This window comes from Ursus americanus, chromosome 14 (assembly GCF_024610735.1).
Source record: "Ursus americanus isolate L20-20 chromosome 14, mUrsAme1.1.p, whole genome shotgun sequence".
NCBI classification, from domain to species: Eukaryota; Metazoa; Chordata; class Mammalia; order Carnivora; family Ursidae; genus Ursus; species Ursus americanus.
In genome coordinates this window covers 52,188,154-52,214,684 of record NC_142140.1, presented here as the reverse complement: position 1 = coordinate 52,214,684, position 26,531 = coordinate 52,188,154, and the positions used below count along the sequence as shown (strand labels likewise).

Below are 26,531 nucleotides of genomic sequence, written 5' to 3'. Positions count from 1 at the left end.
GTCCCCAGCGCTCGGGGTAGGGAGGGGACTCAGAGCAAACTGACCAGAAGGTGGGCAGCGACGTCAACAGACCTGGGCACAACCGCCCACGGACATCCTCTCCGCCCCCCGCCCCCCCCAGACCGCACGGTGTCGGCAGCGCTCAGGGCACTCAGACAGCAGGGCTGCTTTCGTGCTCAATGTTGTTTCTCCAGCTGCCTCCCCGCCCCCCCACCCCCACCCCCTTGCCCACACTGAGGGGCTTGTTGTTGGGTGCGTCCCCTGGAGCCAGGCCTGCCTGTGGGGGTGATGCAGGCATAAACGCAGGGTGCCTTTTATCCTCTTGTTTGTCTCTCCCTATGTATAGGTATGGGAGGGCCCAATATGCCCCCCCCAGGACCCTCAGGCGTGCCCCCTGGGATGCCGGGTCAGCCCCCCGGAGGGCCTCCCAAGCCTTGGCCTGAAGGTAAGTCCCCTCTGTCTTGGTGGCATGTGCCTTCCCTGGCTCCCATCACGAACTTGCACCATGCAGCCCCTGAGAGGAGCCTCCTCAGAGAGAGGGGGCCAAGGACAAGTCCTCGCTTCTTTCTGCCTTCTCTGGGTCTTCTCTGCCCCTGGTCAGTTCACAGAGGCTTGGGTTTGGTTCCACTGCATGATTCCTGCCCCACCTTGTCCTGTGGGTCGTGGTAACCCTGGGGTCTCCTCACCAGGGAGAGGAGGATCCTAGCGAACGAGTTCCCTGGGTGACTCAAGTGAGAGGCTGTGGAGAGGCGCTGCCGCAGCCACAGATCCTGTCCTTCAGGAGTGGCGCCTCTGAGCCCAGAGGCCGTGTTTGACCCCCTTCCCTCCTGAGAACACACCCCCACCCCAGTGCTGTGGGAGGCAGGCAGGGTGGCAGGGTGGCTCAGGCTTCCGTTTCTGCTCTGTGCAGCCTCTGTGTTGTGTAAAACGTGGTTGTCAGGAGGTATCGGAGGGTCGCCTCTGTGGGGGTGAAGCATGGGTAAAACAGGCTCATTCCTTGTCCCCTTGGATCCGGAGGTTTAGTGATGGGCACAGGAGAGCTCATTGCTTAAATAGGATTCCTTGGGCACTGGATGAAAGTCTGGAAACTGCTACTCCCATGAGGCCACACACAGCAGGACCACAGCTGGGAGCGGTGCTTAGGCAGGGATGGCTTCAGGAAAGGGCACGTCTGCTGAGCTCCGGAGGAGGCAGGAGGGAGGGGGACCCCCGAGGAACCCCTGAGTGAGAAGCAGCATGGCAGCCTGCGCAGGCCTCGTCAGCCTTGGGGATGAGTTCGTCCCTGGGGCCGTGAGCGCCCAGCAGGCTTTTCATTTACCCCCAGAGTTGAGCCAGAACTCAAGCTGTGCCTTTCCCACCTGACTCCTCTCCCCTCCCACCCCCACCCAGGACCCATGGCAAATGCTGCTGCCCCCACGAGCACACCTCAGAAGCTGATCCCCCCACAGCCAACGGGCCGCCCCTCACCTGCACCCCCTGCCGTCCCGCCCGCTGCCTCCCCGGTGATGCCGCCCCAGACGCAGTCGCCAGGGCAGCCTGCCCAGCCTGCCCCCATGGTGCCATTGCACCAGAAGCAGAGCCGCATCACCCCCATCCAGAAGCCGCGGGGCCTGGACCCTGTGGAGATCCTGCAGGAGCGCGAGTACAGGTGAGGGCGCGGCCGCCTATGGCCACTTGCAGTTGCTGCCCCTCGCGCCGGTCAGCCCTGACACATGTCAGTTTGACTCACAGTTCTAAAGGCCGGTGGGGTATGTGACCAGAAATCTGTCACCAATTGCCTAGTTCTCTGTGTTGCTATCCTTCCAGAGAAATCCTGTGTGTGTATAGGCAGAGCGGTGCAAGTAGCCACATGGTGCCCAAGTGTTTCATGATGTGCACACGGTTCCTCGCCTGGCAGCAGGGCTTAGGTCATCCCTTATTTGTACCAAATGAGCTTTTCTTTCTCTTGGATGCATAGTATTCTATCTGGTGGCCGTACCGTAAGTGATTTAGCGAGTACTCTGGCTGAAGGGATGTCAGGTTGTTTCTAATCTTTTTTGTTTGTTTCCTAGTCTTTTGTTAAAACAATGCTGTAGTCAACACACTTGCATCTCTCTCTTTTCCCGTGTGTGTGCATGTGTTAGAGTAAATCCCTAAACGTGCCATGGCTTGGGTGCAGGGGACGTAGGCAGGGAAATTTCCTAGATTCTGCAAAACTGCCCTCCATAGAGGTCGGACAGGTAGATGTTGAATGGAAGTGCTTTGTTCTCCTCGCTAACTTTCGGCTCATCAGCACTCGAAAAGCAACCCATCAAAGCTCTGTGGTGGGCCCTCTCAAACATCACTAGTTGCCGGCTGCTTTGCCAAGGCCTTCTGGGTGCCAGGTGCAGGGGGAGATAGCGGGCACACAGTGTGCCTGATCACTATCCCATGTGGCTGGGGCACCTCAGGTTCGCCCCCCGAACACCTTGCCCTCCCCCATTTTCTCCATTGCATCGACAGCTTGTTCTGGGCTGTCCTCCCTTGGTAAACGTAAGCCCCATGCGGGAGGGGCTGTGCTTTGTTCACCATAATCCACAGATGTATCAGTAAACTTTGTCTAATAATAGTCTCCAAAGTGCCTCGCCAGCTGTGATGTGCTCTGGAGCTCCAGCTCCTGTACCCAGGCACCTCCCCTCCAGCTCCATTTAGATAGCTTAAACATGGCCTTTCTAGATGTCCTCACGTCCCCCACGTTTCCCTCCCGTTTCTATCCCCGTGCACCTGACAGTAGCTCACTGGGCTAGACCCTGCCACCCCTTCACTGTTACTCACCCTCCCTCATCCCCCATGTCCTCGTCTCAGCTCCCAGCCCCCATCCTGGGAACTGGTGGCCTTTTCCACATTGTGGACCCTGCCACCTGGTCTACACGTCCCCTTGCTGGCCTCCCTGCTCTCCCCCTCGCTTATGCAGTCTATTCCCACATAGCAGTTTTGGAGTCTCTTTTTATAATTAACTTCCATTAGATTTATTCCCCAGGTTTAAACGTGCCACTGGTGTCCTATTGCCCCTTCAGTAAGGACCTTTTTGTTTAGCCTCTGCCCAAGGCTCTGTGCTTGCCCGCACCACTCTCCCTTTCCTCTTTTTCTGCAGAACAAGTGAGACTCATTTCTGCCCCTGGGCCTTTGCACAGACTGTGCATGACCTTGGCTAATTTAGGCCTGATTGCTGAGGTCACCTGCTCATAGAGTCCCTGCCTCCCATCTCACTTCCAACCCCCTTCTTAGAGGGCTTGGTACTCTTTGGAATTAGTGTAGATATTTAATTTTTTAACTCCTTTATGGTCTGTCTTGTTGATAAGGCTGTGAGCTCTATGAGAATAACAAATTAGTCTTGTTTACTCTTGTTTAGTGCTAAGGCCCAGCATCTGGATCAGTCCCTGGCACACAGTAGGTGTTTCATAAATATGTGTGAAACATTGAGAAGAGGGATTATCTCATTTGAACTTCAGACCAAGCCTGTAGGGTTGCTCTGCTGGGTCGTCCCTGGGCTGGGGTGGAGACGCTGGTCCACCTGATTCCATAGCCAGCTTTTCGCTGCCGAAATGTCACAAGGTGGCTGTGCCCTGTCGGGCTTGCTGTGCCTGCCCTGCTCTTTCTGTATTCTGCGTTTTGGCTGGCTTCCTTTTCTGAGCCATTTCACATCTCATGACTAGGATCTGCCTTCCTTGAGGGATGGATTCTGCTGAGGTTCCACCTTTAAAGAAAAGGAACAGGTGGGCTCGCCCCCCCGCCCCCGTGAGTAGATAAGAGCTCTCATCACCTCTCCTTTCTTCTGTCTTTGCCACCCAGGCTGCAGGCTCGGATCGCACACCGAATTCAGGAACTTGAAAACCTTCCCGGGTCCCTGGCCGGGGATTTACGAACCAAAGCGACCATTGAGCTCAAGGCGCTCAGGCTGCTGAACTTCCAGAGGCAGGTGGGCACAGGCACAGGCCCGTTGCTTGAGGAAAAGAGCCTTTTCTGCCAACATTGATTCAAAGAGCAGCCACTTGCCAGGCAGTTACTAAATGTGCCTTGATCATTAAAAGCAGCAGTGGCCTCACATCCTCGCTGGCTGGCTGTCCCCCTCTGCTGTCCATGTCCTGCACAGTGGTGGGACGTTAGCTTTTCTCGGGATGGGTAGCTGTGGGTCTTTCCTAGGGCTGTAGATGCCAGCTTGGAACAGGAGACTTAAGTGGGTCTGTTTTTGAGGGTGCTGTACTTTCGAATGACCCATAAGAAAGATTTTGTGTGTGGTTGACGGGAGGCAGAGCTGGAGCCCTGAAGTTATGAGAGAGCCTTCTGCTAGGTGTCCAGAAGCAGTCATCTCCTGACCTGTGCTCATGCTGTGTATGAGCACCCATCAGACAGCATTTAGAACAGATCCTTCTGGAAGGAGCAGCGTTCTGTCTAGCTTGAGATCTGTAATTATGTGTGGACCTGACAACATCATGCACATCATTTCTTCCTTCCTCAAGCTACGACAGGAAGTGGTGGTGTGCATGAGGAGGGACACAGCCCTTGAGACGGCCCTCAACGCCAAGGCCTATAAGCGCAGCAAGCGGCAGTCCCTGCGTGAGGCCCGCATCACCGAGAAGCTGGAAAAGCAGCAGAAGATCGAGCAGGAGCGCAAGCGCCGGCAGAAGCACCAGGTGCGTCCCCGCCCAGCTGCGAGGCTCGGCCTGCATGCCTGGGTTGCCAGAGCTTGCATGCTGGCGAGTCTGGTTTGGTTTGTGTCTAAGTATGCTGCCTGTCTTTTCTGCTCATCACAACAGTATTCCAGGCACCGAGAATATGTTAGTGGACAAAACCAAATGGCAGTGGGAGGATGGGCCATAATCATGTATGCCATGTTGGGACGTAATAAGGTGTGAAGAGATGTAAAGCAGGGGTGGAGAGTGACAGAGGGGCTATTGACATGGCATGGTTGGGGGAGTTCTCTGAGAAGGCGGAATCTGAGGGAGGGAGCCACAGAGACATGTGGGCAAGGAGCTTTGCAGATGGAGGGGAAGCTGCAGAGGCCCTGGGGCTGGAATGTACCCTGTGTTCTGTGATCAGCAGGGATTCCAGTGTGGCTGGAGTGGAGTGAGCCAGGGAGAGAGTGGGATGAAGGGAGGACAGAGAGGTGTGATAGGCAGAGCGTCTGGGCTGAGGAGACAACTTGGGCCTTTGCTCTGAGTGAGGTGGGAGCCATGGAGGGTCCTGAGCAGAGGAGGGCGTGATCTGACTTAGCTTTTACAAAATCAGTCAGGAAGACCGCATCTCTACTGGGGGACGATTTGGTTTGTTTGCTCATTTACATTTTCTAAACCTCTCCTTTAGTCGATATCTAGTACTGGTGTAGTTTAAAATTTAAAAGGGCAACAACCTGTTAGCGTTTTGGTATGTACCCTTCAGGTTGGTTTTCTGTAGGCACAGAGTATTCAAAAGTTAAATGGCCTCCTTTAAACAAATGTAGATACATACTGGCTGGTTTTTAAGTATTGTGGAAGCATGATTTTTTTTTTTTTAAGATTTTTATTTATCGGACAGAGAGAGACACACAGCGTGAGAGGGAACACCAGCAGGGGGAGTGGGAGAGGGAGAAGCAGGCTTCCTGCTGAGCAGGGAGCCCGATGCGGGGCTCGATCCCAGGACCCTGGGATCATGACCTGAGCCGAAGCAGACGCTTAATGACGGAGCCACCCAGGCGCCCATGGAAGCACGATTTTTAACATCTACATTGTATTCCTTCTCTGCCTTGGCATCTAGTAATTTATGTGACCATTTCCCTGTTGGGGTACATGTAGCCTATTCTCAACCTTGCAATGTTAGAAGTAATACTAGAAGAGGCATTCTCGAACTTGAATTTTTTTTGGCCTATATCTACTGTTTTCCTTAAAGGGACTTCCTGGCAGTGGAATAACTTGTTTAGAGGGTGAGGGCGTTTTGAAGTGGTTAGTGTTCAGTGCCAGGTTGTTTGGGCAAGGCGGATGGCCCTGTCTGTTATCCATGAGGGAGGGCCCCTCTCACCACAGTCCCCAGCGCGGGGCTTTCATTACAGAGAGAATGCCGAACCTCGGGGGCATACAGTGTCGTCGTACTGTTTCGATTACGTCCTCTTGGTTTTAAGCAAGCTGCCTTTAAAGTTTTGTCTGCTTTGTGGCAACGCTACAGCGACCCCTGGGGAGTAGCCAGTCCTCTCTTTTGTGTATGTCCCTGCAGGAATACCTCAACAGCATTCTGCAGCATGCCAAGGATTTCAAAGAATATCACAGATCGGTCACAGGCAAAATCCAGAAGCTCACGAAGGCGGTGGCCACGTACCACGCCAACACGGAGAGGGAACAGAAGAAGGAAAACGAAAGAATTGAGAAAGAAAGAATGCGGAGACTCATGGTAAAATTCTGCCGTCACGACATCATGTCCCTTTGTGACCCTTTGCGGGTGCTTTGGGTGTGGCGGGCACCAGGGTTTGATTGCCTGGTGTTACGCCAAGGTGGATTACTGCTCAGAGTTAGAGGTGGGACAGAGAGAAAGAAAGGGCTTGGGTTTGGGAGTCTAAGAGAACTGGCCTATTCATTCTGTCAGTGGTTGCAAGACCTTAGGCTGATTATCTGGCTGCTTGCTCTGTGTTCTCTCCAGAAAGTGGAGGGGGCATACACTCTAGGTTGGGAGAGTGACTGATGATGTGATCCCTGTCCTCCGTCCCCACCCTTTGCGTCTGGCTATTAGGGTGATCCTCTAGTTGGGCAGATACTGACAGGCACTGCTGTATGCACGTGGCCTCAGTAGTAAGGAGAAACATGCAGTTCCTCCCCTCAACGGCCACTCCTGCTGGCCCTAGAGAGACAGATGCCCAGGCCAAACAGACAAAACCATTTTGGGTGGTGGGAAGTACCTGAAGAGAAAGAAGCAGGATGAGGGAGTGGGGATTGATGGGGTGTTAAGGGAAGGGTGGGCATGACTCCCTGGATGAAATGCCTCCCAGAGAAAGAGGAACTGAGGGCAAGCATCTCAGGCAGCAGAAAGCCAAGTGTGAGGCCCAGCAAGAGGTCCCTAGAATAGCGTGGTGAGGGCACAAGTAAGGTCAGAGTCCCTAGGGCAGTCATGTGGGGCCTTGTAGGGCACGAGGAAGGCCTTAGATTTAATTCTGTGTACGAGAGGGAGCCATAGGAGGCTATAAGCTGGGGTGACATCTGATTGATTATTAGAAAGCCAGGAGGGGCTTGCTGCATGGGTCTGTGGGAGTAATCTGGCTGGGACCACAGAGAAGTATTTGGATTTGCATTGCGTTTTTAGACAGAGGGGCCGGGACTTGCTGTTGGCCTTTTCAAATGACTTCTGGCAAAAGTATGTCTGTCCAGCAGGCCCCCTCAGGGTCTTCCCTGGGTAGGCGTAGAGGAAGTACTGAAGGGGACTCGATAGCCGTGTGAAGGTGTACGTACAGCAAGGCTCTGGTTCAGCTAAGCACTTCCTTAGTGAGGGTCTGGTTGCCGGTTAACAACAACCCCCAGCGGGCTTCTTGACTCTGGATTACCTGCCTTGGCCACTAATGGACGGGCACGTGTCTCTTGCAAGCAAGCATCATAACCTCATCTTTCTGCAGGCTGAAGATGAGGAGGGGTACCGTAAGCTCATCGACCAGAAGAAGGACAAGCGCTTGGCCTACCTCTTGCAGCAGACAGATGAGTACGTGGCTAACCTCACGGAGCTGGTGCGGCAGCACAAGGCTGCCCAGGTCGCCAAGGAGAAAAAGAAGAAAAAGAAAAAGAAGGTTTGCTGGGACCTGGCCATGTGCCTGCCCCTGGGTGGGACTGGAGCAGCCGTTTTGGCACGCGTGCCTCGGCCTCCCCGGTCAGCGAGTGAACATGTCTCTCTTTACTTCCAGAAGGCAGAAAATGCAGAAGGACAGACACCTGCAATCGGACCTGATGGTGAGGTGAGGGATCAGGAGTTTCATTCATGGAAATACCAGCCCAGCCCTGGGAGCTTAGACCTATTGCATCTTTTAAATTTTTTTTTTCTTTTTTAATCACCAGAGCTGTCTGTGACGATGGGAAGAATCCACTTATGTCCCCTGCCACATCCCACCCCCTCCTCAGTCCCACTCCTAAGGGGGTACATTGTTAGCTGTCCTGGTGCGTTTCCTTCCAGACTTCTTTTTTTGTACATGCCATTATTTTGTTAGTTTCATTCTGACATAATTACAGGACAGAGAATTCCGGCCTCTTCCTCACCTGGGTTCGCCATTTTCCCACACATTTTTTCCTAAACCATCTGAGAGATGCAGACATGACGACCCTTTAGCTCCGTATATTTCAGTGTGTTTCCTAAAAACGAGCTCCTTCTTTTCCGTAACTGTACAGTGATCAACAAGCAGAAACAGACATGGCTGTGATAATACCATGATCTTGTCCACAGTGCTTATTAAGGTTTGGCCAGCTGCCCCTCTGGTGTCCTTCACAGCAACTCCGTGGCCATGGGTGGCATTCAGTGGCGGTGATTCTAGTCCTTTGATCCTGAATAGCTCCTAGCTTCGTCTGAGCCTTTTCTGGCCTTGGCATTCCTGAAGAGCACAAGCCAAGTATTTCCCACAGGGGCCTTTCATTTGGGTTTGGCTTGCCGTTTCCTTGTGGTTAGATTCAGGTTATGTGTTCTTGGCAGGAAGACCCCAGAGTGACGCTGTGTTCTTCTCCATGCGTCAGTCACATCGGGAGTGCATGGCGGAGATGGCTTCAGTCACTGGTGATGTTGACCGTGATCCCTTGGTGTTTGCCAAGGCATCTCTGATGAAAAGTTACTATTTTTTCCTTTTGTAATTATTAAGTACCTTGTGGAGAGATGCTCAAGGCTCTTTAAACGTGTTTTATCTCCTGTAACTTCCACCCACTGGTTTGTTCATTTGTTTAATTAGTCTCTGCCTGTATCAGTTTTGCCGTGATGGTTACAAAATGGTGAGCCCCCCCCCTTCACCCTCCCTTCCCCTCCCCCATGATTTCTTCTGCATTTTTTAGATGACTTTCTACAGGAAGGAAAAGCTTTCTCTCTTCTTTCCTCTTCTTTCCATGGTACATCGTTTGCCAATCCCTAGTACTAACTCACAGGATTCTCATTTAGTTAATCCTTTACGGTCATTATTTTGGTGTTCAAGTTATTCCAGTTTGGGCCAGTAAGAGCCCCTTCCAATTTGCCCATGTGTCCTTTGAGGGCTTCCTTACCTCTTGCACACTGAAGTGGCCCAAACTCATCTTCTGGTTTCCCAACGAATATTTAGAAACCAAGATCTTTCTTTTTCTCTCTGTCTTTCTCTTTATTTAATAAGTAAGTAAGGTAAGTAAGTAAGCAAGTTCTACACCCAGCATGGGGCTTAAACTCGAGACCCCGAGATCGAGAGTTGCATGCTGTACTCCCTGAGCCAGCCAGGTGGCCACCAAGATCTCTCTTTAGATGGGATTGTTGATTCGGGGTGTCATTGCTTCTAGGCCCTCTTGGAAAACAAGAAATAGGTGTATGTACGCATACACATTTGCATTGCTGTTCTGTATGTTTGAAATCTTATCTTCACATGGATATCTCTGTGTCTAATATAATATCATAGGGCTATTTCTGTTCTCTTTTTATCCTTATTAAAACAGCCTGAAACCTGGCTCCCATTAGCCATGGTATATTTCCTTATTTGCCCAATTCTAGAAAATAAATTCTGGGAAATACATTCCAAATTGTTAACTTGTACTACTCTGCAAAAGAAGCCTCCTAACTAGAGTTTAGTTGGTATTTGGAGTTATTCAGCCTGAAATGAATGTGCTCCAAATATTACATTTAAAAGTTAACTTAGATTAGTTCTCCCCTGTGCCCTCATTAGTGTGGTTCCCCCCATCCTTGTAGGTTTTATTTATTTACTCATTGTTGATGTGTGTTTTTTTTTTTAAAGATTTTATTTATTTGAGATAGCACGAGCCAGGGGACAGAGGGACAGGGAGAAGCAGGCTCCCCACTGAGCAGGGACCCCCCCCCGATGCGGGGCTCAATCCCAGGACGCTGGGATCATGACCTGAGCTGAAGGCAGACGCTTAATCGACTGAGCCACCCAGGTGCCCCTTTCATTTATGTATTTAATATGTGAAACTTTACTAGTCTGGTTCTAAAAGTCAGAACCTTACGAAGTGGCCCACTCAGAGAGGGCTTGCTGTCTCCACGCACCGTTTTTCCCTACCACATCCCTTACCCGCCTCCTGAAAGCCACCGTTCTCACTCAATACACTCATTTGGAGGAAAGATGTATAAAAGGGGGAGGTGTAAATAAGTGGTGTTTCCTTTCCCACCTCCCCCGCCCCCTCCTCACTCCCACCTCCCAGAGGAAAACTGTGAATAACCGTTGGGGTGTTTGCTCTGGGGCCTTTTCTGTGTATGTGCCACCAGATGGTTTTCTTTTTCCAGCCTCTCATTGTATCTCTGACATCTTCCCACGTTAGCTCACACACACTTACCTTATTCTTTCAGTGTCACTAAAATGTAGTATTTCTTACAGAAAATATTTAAATGGTATGATGAAAAGCAAAAGCCCCCGTGGCACCTGCTCTCTCGCAAGGGCTCGTGTTGAACAAGCATCCAGGAATCTTTTTGCCTACATCCTTTTTACATTGTTTTAAGGCCATTTGGGGCGATCTAGACAAAGCTAGACTCTCCATTCAGCAAAATATCTTGGGCCACTTTCCAAACCAGGCCATTAATTCTGTTTTAATTGTATGGTGTCGATGTGCTGGAATCTCGTTCAGCATGTAGACAGATAGTCATTTAGGTTGCTTTGCATTTGTAGCCGCGACGAAGATCCTGCACTGCTGGGCTCTGATGCGCCACCGCGTGCCCCTCCCTTCCTGGTGGCTGTTGCCGTTGTTCCCTTTCTCCCATTGCACCCATTGTTGTCACGAGCCTCCTTGTACATTACCTTTCCATGCTCTCCCCCAGTCGGCGTGGCCTGCCGTAACAAAACGACATGACTGGGGTGGCTTCAATAACCAAAGAAATATGTTCTTACAGTTCTAGAAGCTATAAATCCGAGATCAAAGTGCAGCAAAGTCAGTTCCTGGTGAGGGCTCTCTTTCTGGCATGTGGATGGCTGCCTTCTTGCAGGGTCCCCATATGACAGGAGAGATAGCAAGCTTCGCTCTCTCTTACTGGGGCACTGTCCCTTCCCGAGGGCCCCACCCTTGTGACCTCAGCTAACCCTCATTATCCCCCAAAGGCCCTATCTCCACATATAGCCACATTGGCAACTTGGGGCTTCAGCATTTGAATTTGGGGGGGGGGCACACAGTTCAGCCCATAGCAGATACATACTTTTTCCTGGAGGCCAGATTCTTAAAGTGAAAGACTAGTGATTAACTCAAATACGTATTTACTTCATGAGATTTTATTTTATTATTTATTTATCTTTTAAGTGGGCTCCATGCCCAGTGTGGGGCTTGAACTCGTAACCCTCAGATTGAGAGTCGCATGCTCTGCCAACTGAGCCAGCCAGGCGCCCTATGAGATTTTATTTTAAATGTTATGTTGAATTTTTAAGAATGTGGGCTGTTGTTTTGCTACAGTAGAAAACCTTTATAAGGCCATTTGGGGCATTCAAGGGAAAAGTCCTGTGGCGGCAAAGCGCAGTTCAGGGAATCCTGTTGGGTAATCACTGTGGCTGCTCCTCCTGTTGAGTAATAGACAGAAGCATCACTCTGGGTGGCTGTGAACTGTGCTTGATCTCAGCCAGCACTTTTCAACCTTGGCACCTCTGAAATTGCCTGGGAGCTTTTCAAAAAGACCCAGAGCAGTTGAATCAGAATTTGGGGTGGGGGGAAGTGCCAGCTTTGGCACTGTTAGCCACCCCATGGAGCACTTGGGGGTGAAAGTCACCGATTGGGGTGGAGGCCGTCTGCAGAGCCTGTTCGTGTAACATGTGATTGCCATCACCTTCCATGGTGGGCAACTTTGAGGGTGGGTTGTCTGGTTGCATGGGAACTAATCTGTACTGTGTGGGCGATGTTGACGGTGAGTGTGGCACCTTGGGGGGACAAGAGGGGTATAGAAGTTCCTGGAAGGTGCAAACAAATGTTTAAACCAAAAACTTCATCCTCATCCTAGAGGTTTTCTCCAGGAAATTTGAGGGCGCTAATGGAGAGGGGAACGTTCTTCCAACATTGGCATCTCTGAATGAGAAATTGAGGAATTCCATATTTGCTAAGAGAAAGTTAGTTGTTTTGCTTTTCAAATACTCTAGGTAGCTGTTCCACAGAAAAAAGAGGACCTTTGAGGAAGTCTACAAATGTGGTATCAATGGGAAAAAAACCAAAGGCCAAAAGAGTGTGCATAATATAGTCATTTGTGTATAAACAGGGAGAGCACAGTCCTTGTTTCTTATGCACGAAGGAGATCTACAAGGCTGCGTGAGAAACACTGGTAGACACGTATGGAGGGAAACTGTCAGATGGGGTCAGGGGAGGGTCCCCACTGTGCTCTTGTGAAGTTGGAATTATATTACCTGTTTGGAAATGAAATACCTCAAAGAAACAATTGTCATTGATGGATCGTATATTATTACAAGATTATTAATATGTCATTAAGCCTTTTTTATATCATTAACCCATTTTCATGGCCACTGGCCACATTTTGTGCCTTTTTCTGGGCAAGGAGTTGGGAGAGCACGTCCCAAGTTGGCCATAGTTAGCAGAAGCCTGAGGTATGGAAACCACAGAACCTCAAGTTACACATGTGACTGTTTTTCAGCCTCTGGATGAGACCAGCCAAATGAGCGACCTGCCAGTGAAAGTGATCCACGTGGAGAGCGGGAAGATCCTCACGGGCACCGATGCCCCGAAAGCAGGGCAGCTAGAGGCCTGGCTTGAGATGAACCCGGGGTGAGTTGGCCTCATTCCAGGGGCTCTAGCATTTGGGGGTGATTTTGCTTTCATTTAGAAGCAGGCCAGTTCGCTAAGGAAGGTGAATCCTGTGGGTTCTGGCAAAGTGTGTATTAAAACACGATAATTTTTTCTAGATATGAAGTAGCTCCAAGATCTGATAGTGAAGAAAGTGGCTCAGAAGAAGAGGAGGAGGTAAGAGTCCCATTTCCTGGCTGCTGTGGCTCCCAGTGTGGTAACTTCCACGTCTTGGGCCCTCGTTACCCCTTTGCACTGTGATCCTCTCCTGCTCCGGGTGGGTGTTGTATGGGGCAGGAAACAGGCGTGGGGCAGCCGAGGCCCCCAGTCCTGGCTGAAATTTGATGCTTTAGAGCTGCACTGTCCAGTATGGTAGTCTCTAGCCACATGTGATTCCTCAGTCTTAAATTAATCAAAGTAAATAGAATTTAAAACTGACCATCCTCAGCTCTACGAGCCATCTTTCAAGTGCTCAAAATTTGAAGCCCTCCTGTCCAGAAAGATCAGTGTGAAGTTGCGATCATTAGAGCATGTACATGCCTGCCCATTATAATCTGTTCTTTGGAAACATGAGTAGTTGCATTTGTTGTGTAAACTCTGAATCATTTACGGTGCCACGTTACGGTGCTATTTCCTTGGTTGACAAAGCTGTACTGAAGAGGCACGTTGCTCTCTCTCTTCTCGAGTGCCTCCTTGGGAAGGATCCCGCGGGGAGCAGACTCGGAAGGCCGTGTCTCCATCCTTAGCATCCACATGGGTCTTCTCTGTCACTCCCCCTTCAGTTTGCTAGAGTGTCAAGTATTAACTAACCATTTTGATTACTTCTATGAATGCTTTTGCGTCATTGGCCCGTTTCTGATCAGTTATAAGTGGTTTTTAACTGATTTTTTAAGTGCTCTTCGTGTATTTTCCCCCACCTGAAGTCAGCACAGTGTTCACCTATAATCTTTCTTTTGGTTTGTCCTGATTTTACTTTCCTCCTTATTACCATTTCAGGTCATCTGGAATTTTACTTGGTGTAGGCCGTGGGGCAGAGCCCTATCTTGTCCCCCTCCGAGGAGTACTAAGTGAACTGGCATACAGTTTAGTCCTCCCATCCCATTGGCCTCTGACCTTTTTTTAAATGATGTATTCAGTTTTTATAGCCAGTGGGGTCATTTTCGGGCCACCTGTTCAGGTTCCTTTAACATTGATTGTAATGATCCTCCAGTAAGATTTTGTTGTAATTTTTTAATAGCTCTGTAGAGGTATAATTTAAATACCATAAAATGCACCCACAGGAAGTGTATGATTCGGTGATTTTTAGTGAATTTATAGACTTGTGCAATCATTGCCACCAATTTTAGATTGTTCTGTAATCCCACGGTTCTCCCTCCTGCTGGTTTACAGTTTGTTCTGACTCCTTCCTCCAGCTCCAGGAAACCAATGATCTGCTTTCTGTCTGTAGATGTGCCTTTTCTGGATATTTCTTATAAATGGAGTCCTATAACACATAGTGTTTTGTGCCTGGCTTCTTTCAGATAGCGTGTTCATCCATGTGGTTTGCTTATCAAGAGATCATTCCTGTTTATCCCTGAGTCCTATTCCATCGTATGGTGTCGCATGCTTTGTTTATCCATTCACCAGCTGAGGAGCATTTGTGTTGTTTCCATTTTTTGCTGTTTGAATAATGTTGCTGTGAACATTCCCATACATGTCTTTGTGCGGACATATGTTTTCATTTCTCTTGGGTAGATACCTAGGAGTGGAATTGCTGGGTGATATGGTAAGTTTATGTTTGCCTTTTTAAGAAACTGCCAAACCGTTTTTTAAAGTGGTTGTACTATTTCATGGGTTCCAGTTTCTCCGTATCCTTGCCCACACTTGGTGTTATCTGTCCTTTTGATTACATCCATCTTAGTGGCTGGATAGTAGTATCTCGTTGTGGCTTTACTTTGCATTTTCCTAGTAACTAATAATGTTGAGCATTTTTTCATGTTTATGCACCATTCATGTATCTTCGGTGAATGTCTTTTCAAATTTTTTGCCTATTATGAATTAGGTTGTTTGTCATCTCATCACTGAGTTGTAAAACTCTTTTTATATTCTTGGGACATGTCCCTGATCAAATACATAACTTGCAGTATCTTCTAGTCAGTTTGCCTTTTGTTTTTTTCCTCAGTGGTTTTTTTTTGAAATGCAAATGTTTAAATTTTAATGAAATCTAGTTTATCAAATCTTTTGCTTATGCATTGTGCTTTTGGGGTTATATCTAAGAACTCTTTGAAGTCACTTAGATTTTTCTTCTGTTTTCTTTTAGAGTTTTGTAATTGAAGCTCTTACGTTAAAAGTCATAGTTGAGTTGATTGCTGTGGTCTGAGATACAGGTATAAGTTTTTTTTTTTTGGCATATGGGTATCCACTTTATCCAGCACCATTTGATGAAAAGACCACTCTTTCCTCCTTCAGGTAGTCTTGGCACTTTTGTAGGAAATCAGTTGACCATAAATGTAAGGGTTTGTTTCTGCCTCTCATTTCTGTTCTGTTAATCTTCATGTCTATCTTTGTGCCACAAGCACTTTATCTTGATTATTGTAATTTATAATAAGTTTTGAAATTAGATAATGTTACTCTTCCAATTTTGTGGCTTTCATTGTCTGTTCTAGATCCTATGTGTTCCTATGTAAATTTTAGGGTCAGCTCATCAGTTATTATGAAAATGCTTGTTGGAATTCCGTTTAATCTGTAGATTGATGTGGGGAGAATCACACCTCAACAATATTTAGTTTTTTAATTCATACTCATGGAATGTCTCCATTTATTTTTATCATCATTGATTTCTCTTAGCAGTGTTTTGTGGTTTTCTTTTCTTTCTTTCTTTTTTTTTTTTTAATTTTATTTATTTATTTGACAGAGATAGAGACAGCCAGCGAGAGAGGGAACACGAGCAGGGGGAGTGGGAGAGGAAGAAGCAGGCTCATAGCGGAGGAGCCTGATGTGGGGCTTGATCCCATAACGCCAGGATCACACCCTGAGCCGAAGGCAGACGCTCAACCGCTGTGCCACCCAGGCGCCCCTGTTTTGTGGTTTTCAGTTTACAGTTTTTTTATTTTTAAATATTTCTTTTGATGCTATTATGAATAGAATTGATTTAAATTTTTTTTTTTAAGATTTTACTTATTCATTTGAGAGAGAGAGTACAAGCAAGGAGAGAGCCAGGGAGAGGGAGAAGCAGACTCCCCACTGAGCTGGGAGCCCAACTTGGGGCTCAATCCCAGGACCTGGAGATTGTAACCTGATAACCATCTGAGCCACCCAGGCACTCCTATAATTGATTTCTTAATTGTATTTTTGAATACTTTATTGCTATTACATGAAAATGCAGCTTCTTATATTGGTTTTGAAAAATACTGGTCTTGTATGTATATATGAACTTGCTGAACTCATACTCTTTGTTCTGATAGTTTGGTTTTGGTTTTTGGTTTTTGTAGATTCTTTAGGATTTTCACATACAGGATCACGTTATGTTTAGTAAATAATGGCAACTTTACTTCTTCCTTTCCCATCTTTGTGCCTTTAATTTCTTTTTTCTTGCTGTATTCCATTGGCTGGATCCTCCAGTACAGCGTTGAACAGAAGTGTTGAGAGCAGACATCCTTGCCTTGTTCCCACTCTTCTGGTAATGCATTTAGTCTGTCACTACTGTTTGGTGTTAGCTGTAGGTTTTTCGTAGATGCTCTTTATCAAATTGAGTAAATTCTCTTCTATTTTGTCTCATATTTTTTGTCTATTAAGTTGGTTGTCTGGTTTTGTCTTTTATCCATTAATACAATTTATTATATAAATTAATTTTTGGATATTAAACTAAACCTTGCGTTCCTAGGATAAGCCTACTTTGTCCTGTTGTATTATCTTTTCTGTATATTGCAGTGTTGCTGATGTTCTGTTGATGACTTTGGGTCTATATTCTTGAGATACTAGTCTGTAGTTTTCTTGTGACATCTTTGTCTGGCTTTGATGTGGTTAACATTGGCCTCACAGAATGGATTGGAAAATGTGTTCCCTCTCCTGTACTTCCTGGAAGAGTTTTTGAAGGGATGGTATTAATCATAATATATGGAGGGGGGGGCCATCTGGGTAGTTAGTTGGTTAAGCATCAGCCTTTGGCTCAGGTCATGATCGCAGGGTCCTGGGATTGAACCCTGTATCGGGCTCTCTGCTCAACAGGGGTCTGCTTCTTCCACTCCCTCTGTGCTCTCTCTCTTTCTCTCTCAAGAAATAAAATCTTAAAAAAAAAAAAAATCTTAATATATTTAGTAGAATTCACCAGTGAAACCATATGGGCCTTGCCTTTTCTTTGTGTGAAGATTTTTATTTACTAATTCAATTAACCATTAAAGATTTTTTTCCAAATTTTTTCATTTCTCCTTGACTCAGTTTTAGTAATTTGTAACTTTCTAAGAGTTTGTCTGTTTCATCTTAGGTATTTGTTGACATAAAGTTACTTATAGTATTTCCTTATATTTCTGTGGGGTTGGGAATGATATCTGCTTAACTGCTCATTTTGGTAATTCAGTAATTTTTCTTTCATTTTTTGGTAGTCAGTCTAAGCTTAGGTTATTCATTCGAGACCTTTTTTTCCTGGTATACTTGTTTAGAGCTATAAATTTCCCTTTAAGCACTGCTCAAACTGCAAGCCCGTAATTTGTTTGTTTGAGAGAGAGATAGAGAGAGAGAGAGCCAGGGTGGGCGGAAGCAGAAGGAGAGGGACAAGCAGGCTCCACGCTGAGCATGGAGCCTGACGGGGCGGGGGGCGGGGGGGCTCAATCCCAAGATCATGACCTGAGCCGAAATCAAGAGTCGGATGCTTGCCTGACTGAGCCACCTGGCGCCCTGTGCCTGTAAATTTTTATGTGTTGTTTCTGTTTTCATTCAGTTCAAAATATTTTCTAATATTCCTTGTGTTTTGGGTTGGTTTGTGGTTTTTTTGACCATCAGGTCATTTAAAGCTTGTTAAATTTTAAGCATTTGAAAATTCCCTAGATTTTTTTTCTGTTTTTGATTTTCTTTTTTTCTTTTTTTTTTTTAAGATTTTATTTATTTGACAGAGATAGAGACAGCCAGCGAGAGAGGGAACACAAGCAGGGGGAGTGGGAGAGGAAGAAGCAGGCTCCCAGCAGAGGAGCCCGATGCAGGGCTTGATCCCAGCACACCGGGATCACTCCCTGAGCTGAAGGCAGATGCTCAACGACTGAGCCACCCAGGCGCTCCTGTTTTTGATTTCTAATTTAATTTTCTCATGGTATGAGAAGATTACTTTGTATGATTTTAATTCTTTTTAATTTATCGAGACTCATTTTTCTGGCTCAGGATCCCAGGGAATATTTCCTGTTCACATGTTCTGCATTCTTTGGGTTAGTGTTCTGTATAAGATAGTTAAGTTGAGTTGGTGGATAGTGTCGTTCAGGTCGTATATATCCTTTCTGATTTTGTTTAGTACTGTTGAGAAGGAAGTAGTAAAATCTCTAACTATTTTTGTTGAATTGTCTGTTTTCTCCTTCAAATTCTGTCAGATTTTGCTTCATGTATTTTTATATACTTAGTTGTTTATATTTTCCTGATGTATTTGATATTTTATCATGATTAAATATCTGCCCCTGTCTCTAGTAATTTTTTTTAAGATTTTATTTACTTATGAGAGAGAGAGAATGAGCTGGGGGAGAGGCAGAGGGAGAGGGAGAAGCAGACTCCCTCTTGAGCAGGGAGCCTGATGTGGGACTCGATCCCAGGACCCTGAAATCATGACCTGAGCCGAAGGCAGACGCTTAAGCGACTGAGCCACCCACACGCCCCTAGTAATTTTTGTTTTAAAGTCTGTTTTGTCCGGTGTTTGTATAGTCCCTCCAGCTTTCTTACAGTTACGGTTTCTTTGCGTGGTATATATTTTTCCATTCTTTTACTTAAAACCTATCTGTTCGTTTGAATCTGAAAGAGCAGATAGATAGCTAGATCTTGCTTTTTAAATCTAGTATGACAGTGCCTGCCTCTTGATTGCATTTTAGACTGTTCACATTTAATGTAATTATTGATATGACTCTGTTTATTTATATTTACCATTTGGCTATTTCTTTTGTCTCATGTCTTTTTTTCTTCTTCTATTCCTTCTTCACTGCTTTCGTGTTAAATATTTTTTACTGTACCACTTTATTCTGTAAGTTTTCATTGTTACTGTACCTTTTTAATTGTTTGCTTTGTAGTTGCTCTAAGGATTACAGTATGCATTTTTATTTATCACAGTATACTTCAGATTAATACTAACTCCATTATGGAAAAATACAGAAATTATGCTTTACTCTAGTTATATTCGCTACCTTTCCTTTGTGTTGGATATATACATATATGTACATTACGTATACGTACACCTGTTTATTGTACTTACATAAGCTATAAACCCTACAAAGCGGTCTTCTGATCCATACCTCCTGTCATCGCATGATTTGGTCTAAAGTCAGTAGAGGACAAGTAAGGAAAATGGATTTATAGAGCCTTTTATGTTGATCCATGTAGTTACCATTTCTAATGCTCTTGGCGCTTGCGTTACTACCCGTTAGCAACAAATTCTCGCAGCCTTGGTAAATCTGGGATTGTACTTTTGTAGCTTTGACTTTGAAGGAAAGTTTAGTTGGGCACAGATTTCTCTGGTGACAGCCTTTTTCCTTGTGAATGTGTTATTCCACTACTTTATGGTCTCCGTCCTGAATGAGAATTTAGCCACTAATTGTATTGGTGCTCTTCTGTACTTCATGATTCATTTTTCTCTTTCTTGCTCTCAGGATTTTGTTGTCTTTGGCTTTTTTTTAGCAGATTGTGAACTCTGTATTTATTCTCCTTAGTGTTTGTTCAGCTTCTTGGCTGGGTAGTTTCTTGCTTTTCATCAAATTTGGGGAGTTTATCCTTGCTGCCTTCTGTTGAGATCCTCTATTTGTTGGTTTATTGTGTTTTAAAGATAGTTTTCCTTGGTTCTTTAAACATATTTGTAACAATAGTTGCTTCGAAGATTATATGCTAACATCTGGGAACAGAGATCCAGTTGCTTTTTTCCTGAATGTCCATCACACTTTCCCTTTCTGCGCGTCTTGTAATGTTTAGTGGAAGCCCATTTTCCTAACTACGCTGGATTCTGACTCCCACTCCCGGGTTTTGGTGGTGGCGTTTGTCTGTTTAGTAACGTACTTGGGCTGAATCTGTGGAATTCTTTCCCCAGGGCTGTGGGCTACCTTTGATGTCTCTGCTCAGTTTATTTTTTGGTTTTATTCTCATTTTCATTTTTAATCCTGGCTTTCTAGGAAGAGGCCATGTTTCTTTGTAACTTAGTAGCCATCCAATGATTGGGCAGTGATTGTGCTCAGACATCTTGAGCCAATAAAGCTTCTGTCTCTGGCGGATCAGTGTGTATAAAGAAACGCATTCCAAGTTCAGGCCATTTTCAGGTCCACCCTGGCTTTTGCTTTTTGTGAGGCCCTTTTTCATTTCTCTCTGCACATGGTCACAGGCTTAGCCAGTAACTTGCCTTCCAAACCAATCAAAACTGAGAACCTCACTTATATAACAACAGTGCCACTGGCTGGTACGGGCCTTGCCCCCTGCTGCAAAGTGACTGAGTCCCCATCAGCCTCAGCTGCCAGTGCTCTTGGCCTGGCTGTCCTGGCGGAACCTTCAGGATGGAGCTGGGGGTAAAGAGAGATGGAAGCAGTCCCAAGAAGAATGCTACCATCTCCCACTCTTCCTACCCATGGTTCAGGAGTTTTTCAAGCATTAATGCTACTCAGCTCCTAAGCTCTCAAATGGTTGCTTTTGCCTATTTTTTCCAGCTTCAAAAAGACGGTTTTTTTTTCGTGAGTTTGTGGACTTCCTCACTCAGACTTGGCCAGAAGTCCTATACCTATTTTAATTCCAGACATGGTAATATAATAGCAGCTAGCATAAGTCTGTACCAATTACAATTTTTTTCCCCCAGAATGTTTGTGCTGTGATCACCTGTTCATTATTCCGGATGATTTATAAAATCATTTCGCGTGCTCCAGGGAGTATTCCACGGGATTTTTTCGGAATCATTTAGTAGATTAATTCCAGATACCTTTTAGTTTTGTAGCAATCCCACTATACATAAAGATAACCACCCTTTTGGCACTTTGTATGATTTACCCAGGAATACAAGAATGGTTTAACATTAAGAAATGCATTCGTGTGTGTTTCAGCAATATGTCACACAAAATCCCTTTATCATCTGCTCAGTAAAGGCTGAAAAATCCCTTTAGTGAAGAACAACACTTAAATCTAATTTCAGGTTGATAGAAAACCTCGCAGTAAACTAGGATGGCTTTTCCCACCAGTGTTATTTGACATAATGTGGATGTTTTAACCTTGTTGATAAAGCCAGAAGTAAATCAATAGCAAGAAATACTGAAAATTGGCTATAAAATGTTTAATACTTAGAAAATCTAAGAGAATCAAATGAAAAACTGCTTTGAGTTGGTTGGGCAAGGAATAAGCGTGGTAGTATGTATTTTGTGATGGAGGGAGGCACGGTGCATGAGGCATCTACTATCAGTAAAAAGAAGACAATACCCTGAGATAGCTTTAAAAAGAAGTGTCTGTGCTCTGTGCTTGGAAGACTAAAAAATCATAAACTGAGTAAGAGAAGAGGCATGACACATTCCTGGGATAGTAAGAGGGCACGAAAACCGCACTTGATTCCAGAAGTGTGTTCTCCCCTTTGGAGCCCTGTGCCTGTCCCTGTGGGGTCGCCCGAGGTCACACAGGCTTGTGTTTTGGTAGGAGGAGGAGGAGGAGCAGCCGCAGCCAGCACAGCCTCCCAACCTGCCCGTTGAGGAAAAGAAGAAGATTCCAGATCCAGACAGCGATGATGTCTCCGAGGTGGACGCCCGGCACATCATTGAGTAAGGCATTTCTCCACGGCCTCCTGCTCTGCCAGCTTCCTTCTGGGTGGCACCAGCAGGACTGTTAGGATCCCAGCCTCCCTGTGGATGGCACGCACCCCTGTCCAGCCAGCAGACATTCTGGGACTGCAGACAGACCAAATCGGTTTACTTCAGATTTCACTGATTTTCGTAGGCATTGAATATTCCCTCCATTCACATGGTTCATCTTGTGCTTGAGAGATAGTTGGGTGTACAACAAAAGCCGCCTCATTCTTGTTCCCTGGGCTCCCGACCCCAGTCCCTCCCTGGAAGGAACTATTTCCAGCATCTTCAGAGATATTTCATGCCTCAACAAGCAAAACGTATATATATTTTTCTTTTTTACTTGTACACGTGTATCCAGCACACTTTTCTGCCCCTGGCTTTTTTCACTGAAAATTCTCTCTCAGAGGTGATGCTGTCTCCACGCAGAGTGTCGCCTCCTTGGCATTGTGTGTTACGCTGGCCTGTGTGAGCCTGTCCCTAGTGGCGGGCATTCACATTATTTCTCATCTTTTGCTCTTGTAATCACAAGTACAGCTAACATACTAATTTCATCGTTGCTTATGGTATGAAGTTAATGGATACTCTTGAAAAAAAATAGAGGACTGAGAGTTGTACACACTATAGATACGAAAGCAACCCTAGAGCAAGCATGCTGTTCTTGGAAATCATCAGAGAAATGGGGAGAACCCCACTAAACTCACCGAAAGATGCTTAAGAAGATAGAAAGACTCCACAGCACAGCATAAAACAATATGACACAGGAGTTGGATCACCTGTATCTGTTACATTAATAAAACATAGTTTAGTTTTTTAAATTTTTAAAAATTTATTTATTTATTAGGGAGAGCGAGAACGAGAACAAAAGCACAAGCAGGGAAGGAGAGAAGCAGACTCCCCACTGAGCAGGGAGCCTGATGCGGGGCTCAGTCCCAGGACCCTGGGATCATGACCCGAGCCAAAGGCAGATGCCTACCTGACTGAGCCACCCAGACGGCCCCAAAACATCGATAGTTTAAAGTCACTTTTAAAAATTCCAAATTGGATCATGAAACAGCCACAATGTAAATGATTCTGGTTTTGTGTGAGGCTGTGCTGTGTGCATTTTCCCTTTAGGCCCATGAGTGCCCAGTAGGAACGGTGGGCTATAGGACCAGCCTCTGGCGGAAAGAAGCACCCTTCTTATGATGTGGCAGTGACCTGATTCCTTTTGTGGCAGGGCGGGGTCAGGACCCACGCGTCCAGTCGTGGGCCCCCTTGGATTAGTATTTGCGGCCTGGCTCACCCACAGACTTTCTGGCTACACTTGGGCTTAGTTTATGGCTCAGGTCATTGGGCAGAAAGGGCTGCTCGTCAGAGGCTTGCGTCAGAAGCACATTGTCACAGATAGGAATTGGCGTCCTTACACGGTGCTTCCATATGACCCCCAGGAACGCCAAGCAAGACGTGGATGACGAGTACGGCGTGTCCCAGGCCCTTGCTCGGGGCCTGCAATCCTATTACGCCGTGGCCCATGCTGTCACTGAGAGAGTGGATAAGCAGTCGGCGCTTATGGTGAATGGTGTCCTCAAACAGTACCAGGTAAGGTTGGAGGGGACGCATGCACACAGCAGTCTCGAGGTTCCCCGGTGGTGGGTGGCTGCTGAAACCATATTCCAATCTTTCTTTTGGGACACACGCTCTTCCCCTCTGAACCTCTGTCTCCCCATGTGGGAAGCAGGGGCCTGACCTGTTAGCTTCGCCTCCAGGAGGGGAGGATCTCCTGGTTGCTTAATGCATGCCAGGCTGGATGGGAGGCCGCTACCCACTTGCTTCTCAACTACCCTATTTAGTAGGTGCTTCCATCTCTGCATTTGATGGGGGTGGGGGACAAGGAGGAACAGGGAAGTGCAGCGATTCCTCAAAATCACACAACTCAGGAGTGGCCAAGCCAGGATGGGGCCCAGCCTGGGTGCACAGGTGCTCAGCACGTGGTCCCTGGAGCCCTGCCGTGTGTGGCAGTTAAATGTCAGCAGCCCTGCTTCCTGGTGGCCCTTCCGGTAGAAACTCAGCTGTTTGAAAGTATACCAGAAAAAGAGATTTTATAGACCTATCACCAGCACAGCAGCCCTCAGGAGGGATTGCTGAGGACGAGGCCAAGAAACCAAGGAGTGGACTGATAGAAAGCAAAATACTTAAACTCCTGGTGGCCACAGGTGGTTCGTGGCTGGGCTGACCTCGTGCCTGGCTGTGCTGAGTCTCTGCAGTGCAGGGAATGCTCTCGTACGGACTTGGGCTTCAGTCCTGACCGCTCGCCTCTCTCCTTGCAGATCAAAGGCTTGGAGTGGCTGGTGTCCCTGTACAACAACAACCTGAATGGCATCCTGGCTGACGAGATGGGCCTGGGGAAAACCATCCAGACCATCGCTCTCATCACGTACCTCATGGAGCACAAGCGGATCAACGGACCCTTTCTCATCATAGTACCTCTCTCGTAAGTGCTCTTACCCCTAGGTGGGTCTGGATTGTACAGCAGGGAGGCCCTGCCGCTCGGGTTCACCTCATTAGCTCTTTAAAGACACCATCTCCAAATACAGTCCCATTCTGAGGGGACTTGGGGGGACACAACTCAGCCCCCGGTATCCTGCCTCTGGTTTCAAGGGGCAGGATAGGAGAAGGGTGGGTGAGGGAGTGCCCACCCATCATCCCTGTTGGGGCAGCTCTCACAAGATGACCTTGAGGTCCCCTTCATGTCCCCTAACCAGCAGATTCTACACAAGGTGTCGCAGGAGCCAGACAAGCTCCCGCTAGCAGAGTGGAGCTGAGCCGTTTGAGGAAATGTCCATAACTGTTTCTCCCTGGGGCACTGAGCCCTCCGGTCCACGTCCCAGCCTGGCCCCGGCAACCCCAACGCTTAGTGTGATAGGATCTGGGTCCTCCCACCGAGTCCTGAAGAGGCTCTCACTCACCACCTCGTGGCACTCCTGGCCACCTCCTTCCGGCAGGCAGCCCTCTTCTTAGCTCAGCACTGCCACAATATGGTTCACCCGCCCCAGAGTTTTTCTAGAAGTTCTAGGGCTGGCTCTCATGGACCCAGCTCGGGTTTCATGTTGTGCATGAAACCAATCACAGGCCTGGGGTATGGTCTATCCTGGTGTATCTGTAGTCTACACTTGGCCTAGCCCTGGATGGGAACCCACCACCACCACCTTTGGCCAGCACTCAGCAGCGACCACTTCATCTTCAAATCAGCTGTCCAGGGGGAGAACAGGAAGCTGAGTGCTCATACCCTGATCCCACAGGAAATAAGATGGCCTCCTGCTTTTAAGACGGCCAGGCCACCAGAGGCCATACAGCCATGTTGGAGGGTCCCAGAACTCTCCCGGAGTTTACTTGGAGAAGTTTATTTCTTCCTTCTGCCTTCCCTCCTTCATGGTCGTGTAAACTTGGCTGCCCTGCTAGGAACAGATCCGCATGAAGAGAGAACTGTTCGCACAGTGCAACAGAAGGTCCCAGCCTGAGGACAGATGGCCTTGCCGCCTCCTCCCTCATAGTCAGACCCAGCTTCTCAGCTTTGTGCTGCACTTGCCCCTGCACTGTCTTCCGGCCCACCAGTGACTGGAGTAACCCATTTTTAGCTCCTGCGCCCCTCTGCTTGAGTGTGATGTTTGACTTCATCTCCCCCAGAATAGTTCATTCCAGCATGCTGTCCTACAGCGTAGGGGTTTTGTTTGTAACTTTTCTTTTTGAAATTATTTCACTTATAAACAATTACAAAAATAGAATAAAGATTTCCCATGTTCCTTTTTATTAGCTTCCCAAATCTTTCCTAACTCCCAGACAGTTATAAAGACAACTGGTCTCCTTTAGGTGATGCGTGCCAGTTTCCCCACATATAATCTTAGGAGTTTTCCTTTGTAATTCGTAAGTTCCTGATGGCGAGGCACATAGAGACCGCGGTAAGGTCCCATTTCTCATCATACTCTCCCAAGAGATTTCCACATCCTTCAGATGAGTCTGGCTTGGGACCCCTTCCCCTGTGGGAAGGGCCGATGGTGGCTTTCTTTCCATCGCTCCTCCTGAATGTGTGGGAGATCCACTCTAAGGAAGAACTGTGCCTTTTCCATGTATTAATTTATTTATGTAACTCTATCTGAAAGTGGCAGAATGGACACATTCATTATTTTGTTACTTAAGTTGTTCCAGATTTGGTCTGGGCAGACCCTTCAGGTTGGTTTCCCATTTCCTGGTTCCACGTCCTGGTCATTGTATTGTGTTTGCTTTAGAATAGTTTTAGCTTTACCGAAAAGTTGCAGAGATACTCTCGAGGGCTCTGTGTGCCCTCCCCCAATTCCCCTGTTGATAACATCTCACATGACTGGTACATTTGTCACAACCCAGGAACCAGCGGGCACATCACTGTTAACTAACCTCCAGACTTGATTCAGCATTCACTACTTTTCTCCTGACATCCCATTGCCTTTCCAGGATCCCATACTGCTGTTCCAGGATCCCACACTGCATTCAGTCTTCCTGTAGCCTTCGCCCTCTGTGGTCTGCGAGCGCTCCTTGCTTTCCATGTTTTTGTTGATCTTGGCATTTTTAAGGAGGACAAGTCAGGTGTTTCATAGGATGTCCCTCAGTCTGTGTTTGTCTGGTAATTTTCTCCTGCTTGGACAGGATGGTGGGC

The 26,531-nt window shown here is 47.1% G+C and overlaps 1 protein-coding gene across 11 annotated transcripts in view; it reads left to right on the top strand.

Annotated features, from left to right (window-relative positions):
* SMARCA4 (SWI/SNF related BAF chromatin remodeling complex subunit ATPase 4) overlaps nucleotides 1–26,531 on the top strand; it is an 87,025-nt gene that overhangs the window by 19,801 nt on the left and 40,693 nt on the right. For all 11 annotated transcript variants that reach the window (XM_087867262.1, XM_087867261.1, XM_087867267.1 and 8 more), the window contains 12 exons: nucleotides 347–445; nucleotides 1,390–1,648; nucleotides 3,811–3,937; nucleotides 4,479–4,652; nucleotides 6,205–6,378; nucleotides 7,589–7,756; nucleotides 7,871–7,921; nucleotides 12,751–12,881; nucleotides 13,019–13,076; nucleotides 21,717–21,838; nucleotides 23,293–23,443; nucleotides 24,172–24,335. In XM_087867262.1, the coding sequence (XP_087723388.1) occupies nucleotides 347–445; nucleotides 1,390–1,648; nucleotides 3,811–3,937; nucleotides 4,479–4,652; nucleotides 6,205–6,378; nucleotides 7,589–7,756; nucleotides 7,871–7,921; nucleotides 12,751–12,881; nucleotides 13,019–13,076; nucleotides 21,717–21,838; nucleotides 23,293–23,443; nucleotides 24,172–24,335 (1,678 nt within the window). The remainder of the gene's footprint in view (nucleotides 1–346; nucleotides 446–1,389; nucleotides 1,649–3,810; nucleotides 3,938–4,478; nucleotides 4,653–6,204; nucleotides 6,379–7,588; nucleotides 7,757–7,870; nucleotides 7,922–12,750; nucleotides 12,882–13,018; nucleotides 13,077–21,716; nucleotides 21,839–23,292; nucleotides 23,444–24,171; nucleotides 24,336–26,531) is intronic.